The following is a 17243-nucleotide window of genomic DNA, read 5'->3' on the forward strand; positions in this document are numbered from 1 at the left end:
TTTGAATAGTTTCAAATTACAACCTTTTGGTTTTATAGTTTAAATTTGAATTTAAAAGTTTTGATTTTAGAAATTTAAATAGTTAAACCCTTGCATTCTGAATAATTTAAAATACACCATCAAGGATTTTATTAATAAGATTAATTAAGTGTTTAATTAAAAAATAATTAATATATCCATAATATGGTTTAATTTAATTGAATTAAAATTTTAATTTATTAAAGGATTAAACCACTTACTATTTTAAAAGTTTAAAATACACCCTTATACTATATAAGATTAAAAGTTTATATATATATATATATATATATATATATATATATATATATATATATATATATATATATATATATATATATATATAGAAATGTCAGTCTTACCGTTAGTAGACCTCATTCACGAAGCTGGTCTATAAAGGGTGTTTAAAGAAGCGTCCTGTAAAATTACCGTCATTGGGTATCCACTCTTACCCAACGCACTCTTGACTAGTGGAGGGTCGTTAGTCGAACGGGTAGGATAGGACACTAAATCTTCATTAAAAGTATAATGAATTATAAAGTAACTAAATGCTTTTATAAATTCTCAATCTTAATTACTTTAGGAAAAGGTGAATTTGATGCTAACCCATAAAATTGCAAAGTTCAATGTTACTCAAGCTCTATTGGTAAGCAAACACCAAGATGGAAGGTCCGTGTGTGCACACGTCTTGAAGATGAAGTCACACATTGATAGACTAAGGATGTTGGGTGTCGTTTTCCCAAGGAAGTTATCTGTTGACTTGGTTCTTCAGTCACTGCCCAAGTCATATAGTCAGTTTGTTGAAGACCACTATGTGATTGACAACAACGTGACCTTTATTGATCTGACATATTTGCTAATTGTTGCTGAAGCAACAATGCTTTGGCGCATTGATCAAGCAAATTCGTTTGGAAGATCTACATCCAAAATTTCCATGGACATTGGTGATGACAAAGGTGATAGTCCAGAAATGGTTTCTCCTCCTAAGGAGAGAAATTGGCCAAGGTCGAAAAGTTTGATCATAAGAGAAAGATAATTTTTGAGATAGTCCCATGTGTCATTCCCAAAGAGTCCATATGTTTCTATTGCCAAGAGAAAGGGGCATTGGATAAGATTGCATTTTAATGTTTTATAGGATCGACGAAAAGGAAGGAAGCTTAATGTAACACTCAGAATCAGAAAGACTAAGAAAGGAAAGGAAAACTCTAAGTCAAAGTGGTCAACTCGTCGAGTCCATAGGTGAACTCGACGAGTTGGAGTGGGTTCCGTGTCGGGATTTAAGTGACTGACTTGCTGAGTTGGAGGGACTGACTCGACGAGTCAGGTCTGGGTTGGGAAACCCTGATTTTCGGGCTTGGTGCCCTATTTAAGCATCATTTCAAGCCTTCACCCCAGCCTCCATCACTCCTTTTACCTTACCTCGAAACTCTAAGCCTCCATTATAGCACTCTCAAGCTTTCTTTGCCATTTGGGTGCTTAGAAGCAAAAAGGAAGAAAGGAACCTTGGGTAATTCAAGAAGTGGCAGTGGGCTCTGAGTTGGTGTGCTATTTCAGATCATTGGAAGGTATGGAGCTCATACCTTGGCTGTTATTCATTTAGATTCCTTTTCCTAGTTAGATTTTATCATTTTGGGCCATTTCCAAGGCCAATTCATGTATTGTGCCTTTGTGAGCAAAGAGAACTTTGGATCTAGGGTTGTCTTGGCCCAGAAACCCATAAGTATCAATCTTTGGTGTGTTGGTCAAGCATGCTTGTCTCAAACCCTTGCCCTAGAGTGTTTTAAGCCTATAGCTCCTTGCTTTCACGTAAAGTTTGCAACTTTACGTGTAGGATGGGCCTTAGAAGAGGATCTACAGTTTGGAGCCCCTGCATGGCTCGAAAAGCCACTATATGGATTAAGAACTGAAGCTACTCGGCGAGTCACATGGGTGGACTCGGCGAGTCACATGAAGATAGGCAGGAACTCGACGAGTTGAAGAACAACTCGACGAGTCTGTTGAAGATTGTCGTGGACTTGGTGAGTCTGTTCTTGGACTCGACGAGTTGGATCTCAGAACCTCAACCTTTTCTGGTTAAGACTTAGATTGGTGAGTTGAGTGGTGACTCAGTGAGTTGGACAAGATGGGACTCGGAGATCGTTGAACTCGATGAGTCGACGGGGTTACTCGGCGAGTTGAGGCTTATTGTGAGAGTTTTTGAGTATAAATCCTTCTCTCCCAGGTCATCATCCTTGCATTGGATGTTTGTAACTCCATTAGAGGTGCAACACTTGCGGTACTAGGCTTTCAGAAATCAAGATCAAGAAGGATGAAACTTGTTATTGCTACATAAAAAGAGAGGTAAATATTCTAACCCAAATCATATGTAATTTTTGATACATGTATGCTAGTCATAGGGTTATTGCTCTGGTATTCATAGTTGTATGTTGAAATTAGAAAAACCTAGATCCAAAGCAATTAAAGTTGCATGTACACCATAGGAATGATGTTATGCTCAAAACCCAACAAAGTTATCCTTTCAGAACATAGGAGGGTCCCAAGTGATAAAAATGATGTCCTAATGGCTAAAAGTGTCCGATGCATGTAGTAGAAATGTCTTAATGGGTTAAGACCATGTATTAATCTGGACGTCTAAAGTCTTAAAGTTTGAGACTTTATGGTTCTAAGACACATTTGGTTGATGGATCTAGAATTTGGACTAAAGTGCTTAAGCCATTAAGCACTTATTAGAGTTTTGGTAAAACTTGCGTATGCCCCGCATAAATTCTAGATGCCCAACGTACTTAGTCAACCACCCCGATGGTGGTCAACGAAAGATAGAGTACGCCTGGGGTACCGGAGGAGTACTCCCCGCGTACGCCCTCTATTGGGCTTTTGACTAATTGGGCTTCGGGTTTGGGCCGCCTTTGGATCAGTTTGGCTTGGGCCTTGTTGGACTTTCTGAATAGGTGTATTTTGGGCCAGTTTTGGTAATGGATCTTAAAATGAGGCCCAATTAAAGAGTTCGGATAAATTAGGAAAATTGGGCCAATGATGGGCCTTGTATATGTGGACTTTTGGACCATGGATTTGGTATTGGACCTTTACCCAAATTAGAGAAAAGACAAAATGGACTATTACCATATGTGGGACCCTTGGTCAATATTGATATCCCAATTGTTGACTTAGTATTCGTTATTTTGGATAGTTCAGGATTTTAGGTGAGACAACGGTCGGGACTTTCAGTCGAGTTCAACACTAATTGTTAGGTGACTTTTCCTCACTATACTCAAGGGTCGAAGGCACCAAGGCCGACCCTTTGGATTGTTATCTTGCTTTATTGTTAGTGTGATCTGTTAGATCTGAATCCTAGTAGATAGGATGTTTATATATGGTTATGATCAGTTAGATTGGTATCCTAGTAGATAGGATGTTGTTATGCTTAGTGATATGTAGATCAGTTTGTCTTTCTGTAAATTGTTATGTGATTATCTGATATATGTGCATATGATTGATTGGTGGATGATGCTTATCTGCTTTGTGCGAGAGCCAACAGACCGGGGCATTCCAACCCGATGGTTGTAGGCCGAGAGTATTTTATCTCGATGATGATTGGACTCATAGTATGTGGGTATTCCAATCCGATGGTTGTGGGCCTAGGGTATACCATCGCAGGGATGATTGGACCCATAGTATGTTGGCATTCCAACCTGATAGTTGAGGGCCTGGGGCATTCCAACCTGATGGTTGATTGAGCCTATAGTATGTTGTTATTATATGTGTGTTATTGTTGTGCGTGTATTTTACGGGATCTCACCAAGCTTCGGGCTTACAGTTTTGAATTTTTTTCAGGTACTTCAGATGATCGCGGGAAGGCGAATGCGTGATCGTGCACCTCCTCACATTTTAAGATTTTGTTTTCTGGGATACTCTGATATGAAACTATTTTGAATTTTTTTTGTAATAAACAATGATTTTTGGATGTTGAAAAAATTTAAAATTTTCATGAATTTTTATGGATGTTACACAAATTGAGCCCAAGAAAAATCATCATCATGAACCTAACCCAAGAAAGTCCAATATACTAGCAAAATCCCAAAAGCAAAAGTCTAGCCCAACAAAGCCTAAACCGTAAAAGTCCAAAGCATGGCCCAAATCGTGAACACAAAGCCCAAAAGCCTACTTGCTAAGTACGCTAAGCGTATGTACGCTAAGCGTATGTACGCTTAGCGTACTTCAGGGCCAATACGTGCAGCATATCATATAGGCACGCCAATTGTACTCCCCAAAACACCATGCATGGCTTATCACTTAAGCCCTTGCTCCAAACTCTCAGATCCGATTCCTATAGATGACTTATCACGTAAAGTTGACAACTTTACTTACATGCATGGCTTAATGCGGCTTAAAACCTCAAAAAGAGTTAAACAAAGGACTTAATACATGCATGAACCATAATACTCCATAAAGCTAGCATTTTTATGAAAATGGGGACTAAATTGAGCTAAGATCTAACATTCATTACTTCTTGAGTAGATAAAAAGCCCACATTTAAATCAAAAGCCTCCAAAAGTGCACAAAATGCAGTAAAAACTAGATCTAACATCAAAGACCATCAATGTGAGAGCTTTTTACCTCAAAATGCTTGCAAATGAGTAGAAGATCCTAGATCTTCAAGCTCAAGCCACTCCTCCAAGTGTTCCTCTTCTTTTTTTACTTCACAAACCACCACAAAACACTATTCCAAGCTCCAAAACTCACTAAAAAACTCTAGGGTTTCAATATCAGGCTAAAAGGGATGGAGGTTGGTCTAAAATGTCCAAAGGAATGATATAATGATGCTTAAATAGGGGCAAAACCCCAAAAATTAGGGTTTCTAACGGAAGGGGGTACGCCCCGCGTACTCCTTAGTACGCCCGACGTACTTAAATGGCATCCGTGATCCATTCATCCACTACGTGATGTGTGCTAGCCAAAACTCCAAAACACTTCAATTTCAATCGGTCATAACTTCTTCGTTCTAAATCTATTTTCGACGTTCTTTATATCCACATAAAAGGTAATGAGAAGCTCTACACTTCTATCAACTATCCTTTGCCTGAGAACTTCCCAAACTTAAACCCAAAATTCATAAAGGCCAATCATGCCAATTTATGGTTATACAATTGGGCTTCGAAACACAAACAAACACTCGGGTCACCTAATCTATAAAACCCACATCCAAAAAGGGCTAATTCTCTCTTCCCCCAAGGCCCAAAGCCTTATTAATAACTGATCACTGGGTCATAACCCCGGATAATGAAACGATTCGAAATCGGGTATTGCATATTGTCATTTGACATAATTCCATTCTAATTCCTTCATCAGACCAACAATCCAAACAGAAAAAAGACACAGAAATGGATTTCAATTACAACTCAAAATTTAGCAGCCAAATGTAAAACATAATTCAATTCATTCACAATACAATTACAGTATAATTCAATTCCATTACTCAACATTACATCAATCCAAACACCCCCTTATAATCTTATAATACCATCAAGTCATATAACATAGTCCAATCATATAATAAAACCATGAATAAAATATTTAATGTTTTATGTAAAAATCCATTGATCAACAGGGTTAAAGTAGCCATTTGGCCTCTGATGTTATTAATGAGATTTAGAACCTTTTTAAAAAAACAAGATCATAATAAAAAAAATAGATAACGATCACAATAAAAATGCATGAATATATCTTTTTAACTTATTTACCATAATAAAAGTAATATTTGAAATTACATTTACAATAGAGTCCAACTAAATTAGTGATGTTATTTGTGGGTTTAATTTGGCTAAATTCAGTTTAAAACATCAAGATTTATTTCCTTTTAAAATTAAAAATTGTTATTTTAGATATATAGTCTTTTATAACAACCGATTTTTAAATCATAATCAAACTGTTTTCATCGAATCTTATATCCGATTTTGGGTCATATCCATTGAATTCACATGCCCTTGCAACAATAATCACTTTGATAAAATTTGGTTTCATTGTATCTTAAATCTTAAACTAAAAGATAAAATATACGACAACAAGTTGAAGTGCGAGACAGAGCGAACGCCCGCCATCGCCATTCCCCTCAAATCTCCCTCTTCTCCATATCCCCAAAATCACCAGGTTAAATCCACCCTAAAATCATCTCTTCGCGTATTTATTATTTAAGGGTTTGAATCTCTTATTGGTTCCTTCATTCTTCTCTTCAGATCCACCGTCCCTTTCCCTTTTAACCCTAACCCCATACGCTCTCGATCAAACCCCAATTCTCCATGCGTTTCTCTAATTTCAGTATTTTATGCGGGCTCTTCTAATACATCAGTTCCAAGTTTCCAATTTTGGATGCAATTTCAGCGTTGAGCTTGAAAACCTACAAAAACCTTGATCGATTGTGTCTCTATTAGGGTTTCTGTCGATTCTTAGTTCTTCGATCTTTTTGGTCATAAATTGACTTTGTAATGGTGGGTGCGGACGCTTTACCTTCACCGAGGCAGCACGGTGTTACCAAACCTTTGTCTCTAGCGGGGCCATCAGAGGCCGATATACTCAGAACTAAAAAGTTGAACAAGGTAGGGTTTGGTTTTGACTTTGGGTAATTTTTTCTTTGCGGACTCTTACAACTTAACTAGTTTCGATTTTGTTGGGCTCTTTAAGTTTTTGGTAGATGCTGGACTTTACGAAAGTCAAGAAGAAGCAGCTAAGAGGGAGAATGTTCTTGGTCGAATCAAGCAGGTTCTTGCGACTACTCTTGCTCAAAATTTTCTGACATTTCTTCAAGTGGAAGTAGAATATGTGATCAACTGGTTTTCACATATGGTATCAAATGGTTTACTAAAGGTTACATAATGCGATTTGACTATGTTCTGTGACTTTATTTGGTATAGATTGTAATTGATTGGGTGAAGCAACTCACACGCCTTCGAGGGTACACAGAACAAATGGTTGAGGATGCAAATGCTGTCATATTTACTTTTGGTTCTTATCGGCTTGGGGTGAGATATAGTATTTACAAACTTTGTCTTTTGCTTATTGTGTTTCATGTTATCATGCAAAAGTTTCAAGACGCAAACTTTGACACAATGGAAACGAGTCTTAGTGGTGTCCATTTTTTCTCATAGGCTTAAAGATATTAAATCTTGCTTTTTGTAAAAGATAAAATTAGTAATTTGTAGTCTTGTTTCCAAACTTTGGTGGTAGGTTCATGGTCCTGGGGCAGACATTGACACCTTGTGTGTGGGGCCATCTTATGTGAACCGAAATGTGAGTCGATTTATGTAAATCCAGTTGAAGATATAAGGGTCGTTCATATACATAGATTTCTGACATCACTTCATCTTTTTTTCTTTATATTTTAGGAAGATTTCTTCTTTGTTTTGCATGATATTTTAACAAATATGGAAGAAGTTACTGAACTTCAACCAGTTCCAGATGCCCATGTACCTGTTATGAAATTTAAGTTTGAAGGGATATCTATTGATCTTCTTTATGCTAGCATTTCTCGTTTAGTCGTCCCAGATGTAAGTCTCTTCAATTATGTGATCCACATGAGATTCCTGATACCACAATCGAAACTTTCCTCCCTAATTTTCTGATTTTGACACCATAAACTCTTGATTTTTTACATAGAATCTAATTTTCAACAGGACTTGGACATTTCCGATGTTTCCGTGTTATATAATGTCGATGAACCTACAGTTCGTAGCCTTAATGGCTGCAGGGTTGCTGATCAAATTCTTAAACATGTTCCAAACGTTGAGGTGATTGTCTTTCCTTCAAAATTCCAACTTTTTTCACATAATTTCCCAAATTTGATCTTTTCTTTTCTCTTGTTAGCATTTTCGTACAACACTTCGATGCTTAAAATTTTGGGCCAAAAGGCGTGGTGTTTATTCAAATGTAAGTCTTTTTTTTTTTTTTTTTTTTCTTTTCTTTGACCACATAATAATACCATATAAGTCAACTTTTCATGGGTAACATTTTTTTTACATATATTATTTAGGTGACAGGATTTCTTGGTGGTGTAAATTGGGCTCTTCTTGTTGCACGGGTTTGTCAATTTTATCCAAATGCTATACCTAGTATGCTGGTGTCTAGATTTTTCAGGGTTTATACACAATGGAGATGGCCAAATCCAGTTATGCTATGTTCAATACAAGAGGCTGAGCTTGGATTTACTGTGTGGGACCCACGAAAAAACCCTAAAGACAAAACTCACCACATGCCAATTATAACCCCAGCCTACCCTTGTATGAATTCTAGTTACAATGTCTCCATTAGCACACTACGTGTTATGACTGAGCAGTTTCAATTTGGGAACCAGATATGTGAGGTAAGAATTTCAAAATACTTTTGTTATTCATGTTTTTAAAAAAAATGGTTTTGAGTTGGATAATATATGTTACCATTTGTTCTGTAGGAGATAGAAGTCAATAAAGCACAATGGCCTATGTTGTTTGAACCATATATGTTCTTCGAGAGCTACAAGAATTATCTACAGGTTGATATTATTGCTAACAATCCAGATGATTTACGTGCTTGGAAAGGTTGGGTTGAGTCTCGTCTCAGGCAGTTGACCTTGATGGTAATGTTTTTACGATTTTACCCTCCCAAATAATATAAACCCAAATTGACCTATTTTTGTGTCAACAGATTGAGAGAGACACTCATGGAAAGCTGCAATGTCATCCATACCCTCATGAATACATTGATCCTTCAAGCCAGTTATCACATGGAGCTTTCTTTATGGGATTACAAAGGAAACAAGGTGAAGCAATTCAAGAAGGTCAACAGTTTGACATTCGTGGCACAGTTGAAGAGTTTAGACATTCAGTGAACATGTACATGTGTTGGAGACATGGAATGGAGATATACGTGTCTCATGTCAGGAGAAAGCAGATCCCTTTATACGTGTTTCCACATGGTTATAAACGCACCAGAACCACAAGGGTTTCAAATATTGAGAATGGTGAAGTTTGTAGAAAGAGAAAAGACGAATGTACCCCTGTGAAGCAAGATAGTCCTTCGCTAAAAAGACAGTCAATGAGTCCACTCAGCCATTGTTCTGATTCTGTAGATAATGATAAAATCCAGGTGTTTGAAGCTGAGGTTTTGGTTTTGGTTTTAAAATTTTTTTTTGTTTTTGTGTATGGATATTTTGAAAACAAAAATTATTTGCAGTTTGTTGTGAGGCCAAGAAGAGGACAAGGGCTTTTTCTGTTTGGTTTCCGTTATTCAGGAAGCCTTTTCTTCTTTGGTTTCTTTTAATCAGGACTATAGAATCTAATGTTATGTTTTGACTTGTTTTTGTTTAATAGATCTAATATTTTTTTTTGGTTGTTTTTTTCTTTTGTGAAGCCAAATGATGAACATGGGATGGAACTAAACTCTAGAGGCAGTGGCGACATGGACATGGACCAGAACTCGATTATGAGGCGAGCTTCAACTTTTTTTTTTTTTTTTTCAAATATTTCCGTTTCTACCCTTGTGAACATGGTATGGTGGTTTCTGTTTTACAGGTATGATGTGACATCAACAGCTTGAGAGAGAAGATTAAAGAGGATGAGAAAGCAGCAGTTATGCTATGGTAAGTAATATGGTTGGTGTTAACAGGCTTTCACTTGTGTTATTTCACAAAGAGACATGATGGTTTTGTGTGTTGCAAGCAAATCAAAATCAAATGAAGCAAGCTTTCTGGAGTTGGAAGAAGTTTTAGGGTTTTAGTGGGTTGGGTTATTAGGTGGAGTTGGGGGTTGGGTGGGGTGGTTAAGAGTCAATCTTGTTGATTAGTGGTGTCAATCTTGTCATCTAGATTAGTTATCTTGAAACGACTAGTGGAGATTTGTTTTTAGGGTGTGTTTAAGCTTTAAAGGAGGAGGTCAAGGTCAGGTGGGGATATGTTGATGTTGATGAGGGTGTTGTGTTTGTTTTTCTTTTGGGTATTTTGGTGTTGTAAGTTGGTTTCAAAGATTGTAAATCTTCAATTGCGTTGAAATGGCACAAGCCTTTTTTTGCATCATCATTTTGGTCGATTATGTGAAGTTTAAACTTTAAAATAAGGTTTAGTTTTTATTTTTTATTTTCATGGTTAATGTTTGGTTGATTTTTGCTTTGTGGAGTCGTCAAGACAAACCTGCTGGTTTAACCAAACATTTTACTATTTAAATTGGTCAAATCATACCTAAATAAAGATAAATTAGCAATATGACGTTGATAAGTTAGGCTTTGGTTCAATCTATCTTTATTGTCAATTTGCATGCAATGTGATAATGTTGGGTTACTTTGCCCACTAACAAAAAGTTCACACCCGCTACAATACCCAAATTTTGTTATCAGAATATACTTATTATTTTTGTAATTGTAAAAATCACATCTACATAAGGTGTAGTTCTAAGACAAATAAGGACATACATGAGTTAAATCGTTATACACCAAAATTTTATAAGTACATCAAATAAATATGACATGAGTCGGATGCTATACTACTTATCAATACAATGATCTTCATATGCCATCTAGTCTTGATGTGAACAACGCAACAATCTTCCCTATAAATTTTAGTAGGTAACATCTATTGCTTCCCCCACATTCCACCACAATATATTTACATACATCTTAATGTAAACAACTAACAATGTTTAATCTCACATTCAAACAACATTATTATGTTATACAAATATAAATAAAGCAATATATTTAAGTGTATCACTACACAATCACAAACCTTCATCAACAACCAAGGATACATCTATTTTATATATACAAACACAATTACTCATTCACATATCCCATATAATTATCTCATGGACATCCTATAGATAGGCTTAACTACTCATTCATATCCTATTTACTATCAAGTGAAGTATCATCGTCGCTAAATAGTCACTTGCAATATCTTTCTCAAATCACCCCAAGAGAACCATTTCCATCATTTGATAGTCACTTCCAATATCTTCCTAAGTGAACCATCCCAATTACTAAATTATCGATTCCAAAATATTTCCCAAAACTTCCCAAGTAAATTATCCACACCACCAGATAACTAACACAAATATCCACATGAGTAGTGCCCATATCTCTAGGTAGTATCGTTTAGATATTCTATAAGTGTTACCTTAATCCTTTGGTAGACACTTTTGACACTCCCTTGCACATAACTATTAATCCTTTCCCTACTAGAAATCAATACATGTGGACAATCATACATCCACATGCCCCTATGATCGGAGCCTAGTAGTTGAGGTGTATCATTCTACATAGGAGGTCAACGGTTCAAACCTTAGCACACCTAACATATTGCTAGTGCTCCACGATTAACCTCTCATATGACATGCCATGGAGCGGGCTCCAGTAACATCCGGATTCTTGGTGGTATTTAGTTTTAATGTATTTTGAATTTTGGGAGTGACCAGATCGTGGTGAAGGCATTCCACGACGTGGCGATGCTGGAAGTTTCGTGGATCATATAGTGACCCCCACGACGTGGTTTAGTTTCGTGGATCATTTAATGACCCCCACTCCTAGTAGTTGAGGTGTATCATTCTACATAGGAGGTCAATGGTTCAAACCTTAGCACACCCAAAATATTGCTAGTGCTCAACGATTAACCTACCATATGACCTGCCATGGAGTGGGTTCCTGTAACATCCGAATTTTTGGTGGTACTTAGTTTTAATGTATTTTGAATTTTGGGAGTGACCACGTCATGGTAAAGGCATCCCACGACGTGACGATGCTGGAAGTTTCGTGGACCATTTAATGACCCCTACGACGTGGCATCTATTAATCACGACATGACGACCCTCTGTCGTGAAAACCCTAATTTTTGGGTATTTAAAGGAAAATGGGGAGGCTAGGGTTACCCATCTTCAGCCTCCGTAACTCTCAAGCCCCAAAAACCCTAACCCTAGCCTCCATTGCAATCGTGAACTCATTCTTTGTGCTTTTTGGTGATTTTTGAAGAAGGAATCCCTTGGTGTGACAATTTACTTGGCAAGCATCATCTACTTCAGTTGGCACATTTCTTAGACCTTGGTGAGTGTCTAAGATCCAACATTTTCCTTGCTGCGTTGTTAGATCTCTTGGTTTTGTCCCTTTTCTTCATGTCTTTATGGATTTGAGTGGTGAGATCTCATAAAGCTTGCAACTTTATGAATATCCATGCAACTTAGAGTATTTGGTGCCTTAGATCTGAGTTATAAGTGAGCTTCGGTTTCATGCATGGAATCTTGGTCACAAACCCTTATATTTTACCTAATAAGAGTTCAAGACATGCATTAGACATGCATGTCTGAAAATCATGGACATTTATGATAGTTTTGGTAGTAGAAACCCTTATAGAATCGTGGGTCGTGAGATCTTCAAGATTAAGTGCTTAATGATTAAGCCATGATGTATTTTCACCCCCCATTTTGGACCTAGGGTGAGATATTTACCTCCTGGAAGGTCTTAAAGGATAAAGTTGGAAACTTTATCCATTTAGACAATGGAATAGACCAGATCTGAGCTTTGGAGCTCTTAGAATTGAAGAAAGTAGCTTAACCAATTAAGTTGTTTGGAACCCAGTGCCCACAATGTGACCTTAGGTCGCCACGACGTGGCGAATGGGCTAAGGCCCGTCTTGTGGCCACAACATGGCTAAGGAAGGCCACGACATCGGAACTAGCCGGAGATGACTTTGGCGTTGATAGTTGACTTTGACTAAGTTTGACTTTAGGTTATTCGGGGTATTTTGAGTAGTAGATTGGAGCTTGAGTCCATATTATATGTATAGGTGATCAGTAGAGGCAGTATTCGGAGCAGTGATTCGTTTATCTATCTTTTCAAACTGTGAAGTGAGCTTTCCTCACTGTACTCGTAGGTCGAAGGCATAAAGGTTGGCCCACTAGGTTGTATGATGTATCCTGATATATAGGATGTTGTTATGTTGTAGTGATCTGTAGATCTGCTTGGTTATCTGTTGCTGGTTATATGTTTATTTGTTTTTTGTTATATGTCTATCTGTTGCATATTTCGAGATAATATGGGTAGGTTGAGGCAACATTGATCTGTGTGGAAGCCAACAAACCTGGGAGCAAGCCCGATATAAGCTGTGGGCTAGGTAGAAAAGCCAGACTCATGCTATGGGCTCATGGGTAATCCACTCCGATGAATGTGGACCCAACATGTATACTGATATTTGTTGAGTTTGATGGTATTTTGGGGGAAACTCACTAAGCTTTGGCGTACAGTTTATGTGTTATGTTTCAGGTACTTCTGATGATTGGGGAAAGGCGAAGGCGTGATCGTACACATCTTTCAGTGATATATTTTGGAGATTTTATGATACACTAACTTTGGGATATTTGTATTTGATACTTGTGTTCTTATGACTTGGGTTTTGATTGAAACAATGATTTTACTTAAATTGAAAAATGAAAATTTTTATCGTGGTTTTGGGATGTTACAGTTCCATTGGTCGCTCAGATGTTTACGCACCTATATGTGACCTATAATACGTATCAACAAAATAATGTAGGCATACATATCTCGTCTACAGCTCCATACAATCCCTCGTGGATGCACTACTATTCTTAAATAATATCCATCTTTCAATGTTACCATCCAATGAGTTTTAATACCTAAGCCACATTTGACAATTTTAGCTTTCTTCTCAAAATATACATATATATAAACATTATATATTGTTAAAGAGATCATTCACGTAAATGTTACTCACGTAGTTATGTTGAAGATTTCATTATTGACCTACTTCCACAATGCTCCTTGATCACTTTGGGATTAAAAAGACCTTATGCCACACTTTAATTCTAGTTAATTTGAGTATAAGAACACCTCATTTCAAATAGTTGATCTCTAATCTTCTTCCCAAAATTTAAACATAATTCAAGATTTTAATGTGAAAAAGAGCCTTAAAATATGGTCATGTTCCGAGTGTATGATTGCTATCTCTTCTAGTTGTAATACTCAACCTTAATAAATGAGGGCTTCTATTTTCAATGTGGGCACTCCACCCACCACGTGAGGGATTTGTCTAAATGCCTAACCAATTCGAATTCGGAGTTTGTCACTCCAATCAATTTGGGTTCAAGGCTCCTGGATCTTATTGTGAAACATTTTCAAATCATCATACAGCCCTTCCTAAGGTACCTTATATCTTCAAATTCCCAACCACTATTTTTTCCTTTCACACCAATTAATGTTAGGGTTTGGAGGAAGAAGGTTTCTGAAATCGATAAGTAGTCTAGATCTGCTTGAAAAATCATTTGATCATTTTCTGAATATGATATCTTGACCTTATGTTTGGGTTACAAGAAATCTAGATTATGAGAATAATCCTTCAAGGAACAGTCTCGTATCAAGACCTCTCAAGGGGGCACAACCCCCTTAACCCCCACCATTTGGTCGAATCGAGATCAAACTCATTTTATACAAGCATGCACTCCGCACCTCATAATTTATCTAAAATCAAAACTCGAATTTCATTGATAATTTGTAAAGTCCATTACTTTTTTAAAACACCACGATATGCATAATTTCTGAAGTCTAATGAGATGCAACTCATATAAGCTACTTCATAACATATATTAGCTCTAACATATAAAACATAATCAATATAAACACATTCACTCAAAGATACACCACAATGTTCATTCTTTATAACTAAGCATTGAACTTCTAACTATAACTATTCATATAATCTTATATCTTATAATATATTATAAAATTAGGTGTGAAAGCTGTATATTATACGAGTTGATTAAAACAAAATGTTAAATACAAAGGACTAAACGAAAAGTTTATTTGTATTTTGAAATTTGAAATAAGTGAAAATTATGAGAAAAAAATAAAAAATAAAATAAACATGCAAAAATAAATAAATTAAAATTACGTGTTTAGTTGTTAGACCTGTGTACTAAACATGGTAATTATAACAAAATGTTAAATAAGAAGGTTTAAACTTTAATTTATTAGAAATTAAATTTGAAATTTGAAATTAATATAAATATTATGGTATATTTAATTTATGGAAACTAAATTAATGATATACTGAAAAATGAAAAATAAAGTAATTGACAAGTGGCGAGTGGAAAATATATATCTCTAAATTACTACAAATTGATATTTGGCAAATTGAAGGAAAAAATGACACGTGGCAAAATTATTTTCATTTAGTAGGGAGGACATATTAATCATATCTTGAATTTTAAGAGGTATAAGTGGGGTTGTTCACTATTTGGATAAAACTGAATTGTGCAATTGGACAATTTGGATCGAATTATTTGGTTCAGATATTCAAATTTTTAGATTGGTTTTTAGCAAGACTGAATTATTATATTGGATTTCAGATTGGTTTTGTTTTATAAAATAAAAATCGAATAAAAATTTATTATTTTGTACCTTTTAATATATATCTTTAATACTTTATAAATTTACTAAATTATTCTTTTGGTTAATTAATTTTTTCCATCTATTGTAATACTTTAATATGTACTTCGTATAAATAATGTGTCTATAAAGTAGTAAACTATAATATATTTTTCTCCATAGTTATTTATAAATTTAATTCACAAGTAATTAAACAATATTTTTTAGTTTATATTATTAGAGTAAGTTAATACTAAAATAATATATTTATTAAAATGTCTTAATTCTTGAAAACCAAATTGTAAAAAACCGATCCAACTGAATTATAATTTCGTTGGGTTGAATCGAATTTGACTTTAGTTTGAACTATTTGGATCCAAGTTTTGAAAACCAAAATTGATTTGGATTTGCTTGATCGGATTAGATTAAACCAATCTATCCAAACGAACACTCATAGGTATACAATACAAAACTTTTTATACAAATCAGTTATACACAAACAAATCATTAATAACTGCGAAAAGTTTAAAGATTTGAATTAAGGAAAATCATTAAAAATTTTAATTGGACCAAAATAACAATTTTAAAGTATTAATTTCATCTATATAAATTAATTTATATTTGTTAAGCTAGACACCGAAAATAATTAATTTACATAAAATGTATAAAGTGCAATATAAATATAAGTTTTAAACATAAATATTTTATTTAAACGCGATAATCTTTATAATACATAACAACAAGTAATAAAATGTAACTATTATTTCCTTGTAAAAAACTATTCATCAAAGAGCTATTTATCATCGTTACTTTGCGCGGACACACATCTAATATATTTTAATGTATATTCCGCCTAAGTCTTTAAATGTGACCTTGTAACTCTTATAAATCATTCCAAAGTATACTCCCGTTCTTAGTTCTTATCTATTTTAAAAAAATGAAGGTTTTTTTTTTGCCGCATGTTACATTCTCGTTAAATGTGCAAAATATCATTTTGTGGTTATTTTGAATTTTTTTTTCACATGTCATTTTATGAGTTTTTCTATTTTAATAAATTCCACATAATACTTTAATATAATAATTACGATAAATATAGTAATAAATGAATATCAATTTCATTAATGAACTTACCATCTTATTTCAAAATTTCTAAATTAAAGCTTAGTAGTTTATTTTGCTTATTTATTTAAATTTAAAAGATAAAAAAACCAATTTTAATAATTTATTATTTTTTTTATTTTCTTATAAATCCAAAGTTATTAAATATATATATATATATATATATATTATTTAATTAATTAATTAATTAATTAATTAATTAATTAATTAACTCATATAATACATGAGTCTTATTAGTGTTTTCAATGAAGGCATACCCTCTTTATAAATAGCACATATAACTTATATTACCTATTATTATAAATAGCACACATACCTTATATTACCTATTAAGATAATGTACTTTCTTCAATGGAGTATTTACTATTTATAAATTTTCCCATGCATTCACTTATATTCGTACCATATATATAATCTTCATCATAACTTATACTTTAGGAACAAATCTTATCAAATCCACGTGTTAAGATCGACAAGACAACCTTGATTTATTTCATATAAAAGTTAAAATACCTTAATTCATATTTCTAAAGTTGGAATTTTGTTACCAAACCGAATGATTTGGTTAGTAAAACGTAAGATCTCAACTAACGGTCCTACGTATTTTTTCCAGATAAAATTGACGGTTAGTATTGTCTGGTTTGGGACCCACAAAGAACAAACGGTAAGATCCAAGAAAGCATAGACACGTGGTTCGGTAGAATCTGGCACCAAAACCCACA

General features: G+C 34.8%; 1 protein-coding gene across 4 annotated transcripts; it reads left to right on the forward strand.

Annotated features, from left to right (window-relative positions):
* Window positions 1-6026: 6026 nt before the first annotated feature.
* On the forward strand, window positions 6027-10054 carry LOC145030373 (nuclear poly(A) polymerase 4-like). 4 transcript variants are annotated; one of them, XM_078978756.1, is made up of 14 exons: window positions 6027-6162; window positions 6249-6608; window positions 6694-6771; window positions 6924-7031; window positions 7237-7299; window positions 7395-7556; window positions 7683-7796; window positions 7873-7935; window positions 8039-8368; window positions 8456-8620; window positions 8689-9144; window positions 9394-9470; window positions 9555-9622; window positions 9702-10054. In XM_078978756.1, the coding sequence occupies exons 2-13, from the start codon at window positions 6498-6500 to the stop codon at window positions 9577-9579; spliced, it is 1752 nt and encodes a 583-aa protein (XP_078834882.1). In that variant the 5' UTR covers window positions 6027-6162; window positions 6249-6497; the 3' UTR covers window positions 9580-9622; window positions 9702-10054. The 4 variants fall into 4 exon arrangements, 3 of the variants coding, with proteins under 3 accessions (XP_078834882.1, XP_078834877.1, XP_078834886.1); XM_078978751.1 differs by having other exon boundaries at window positions 6046-6608; XM_078978760.1 differs by having other exon boundaries at window positions 6047-6608; window positions 8689-9129.
* Window positions 10055-17243: the final 7189 nt, after the last annotated feature.

Source organism: Lactuca saligna, chromosome 1, assembly GCF_052625555.1.
Source record: "Lactuca saligna cultivar CGN05327 chromosome 1, ASM5262555v1, whole genome shotgun sequence".
Classification (NCBI taxonomy): domain Eukaryota; kingdom Viridiplantae; phylum Streptophyta; class Magnoliopsida; order Asterales; family Asteraceae; genus Lactuca; species Lactuca saligna.

Bases quoted from the DNA above. Each gene is read 5' to 3' on its own strand.
- LOC145030373 (XM_078978756.1), top strand. From the start codon at position 6,498: ATGGTGGGTGCGGACGCTTTACCTTCACCGAGGCAGCACGGTGTTACC. The intron at 6,609-6,693 runs GTAGGGTTTGGT...GGGCTCTTTAAG, and splicing joins GAACTAAAAAGTTGAACAAG to TTTTTGGTAGATGCTGGACT. The intron at 7,936-8,038 runs GTAAGTCTTTTT...TATATTATTTAG, and splicing joins GGCGTGGTGTTTATTCAAAT to GTGACAGGATTTCTTGGTGG.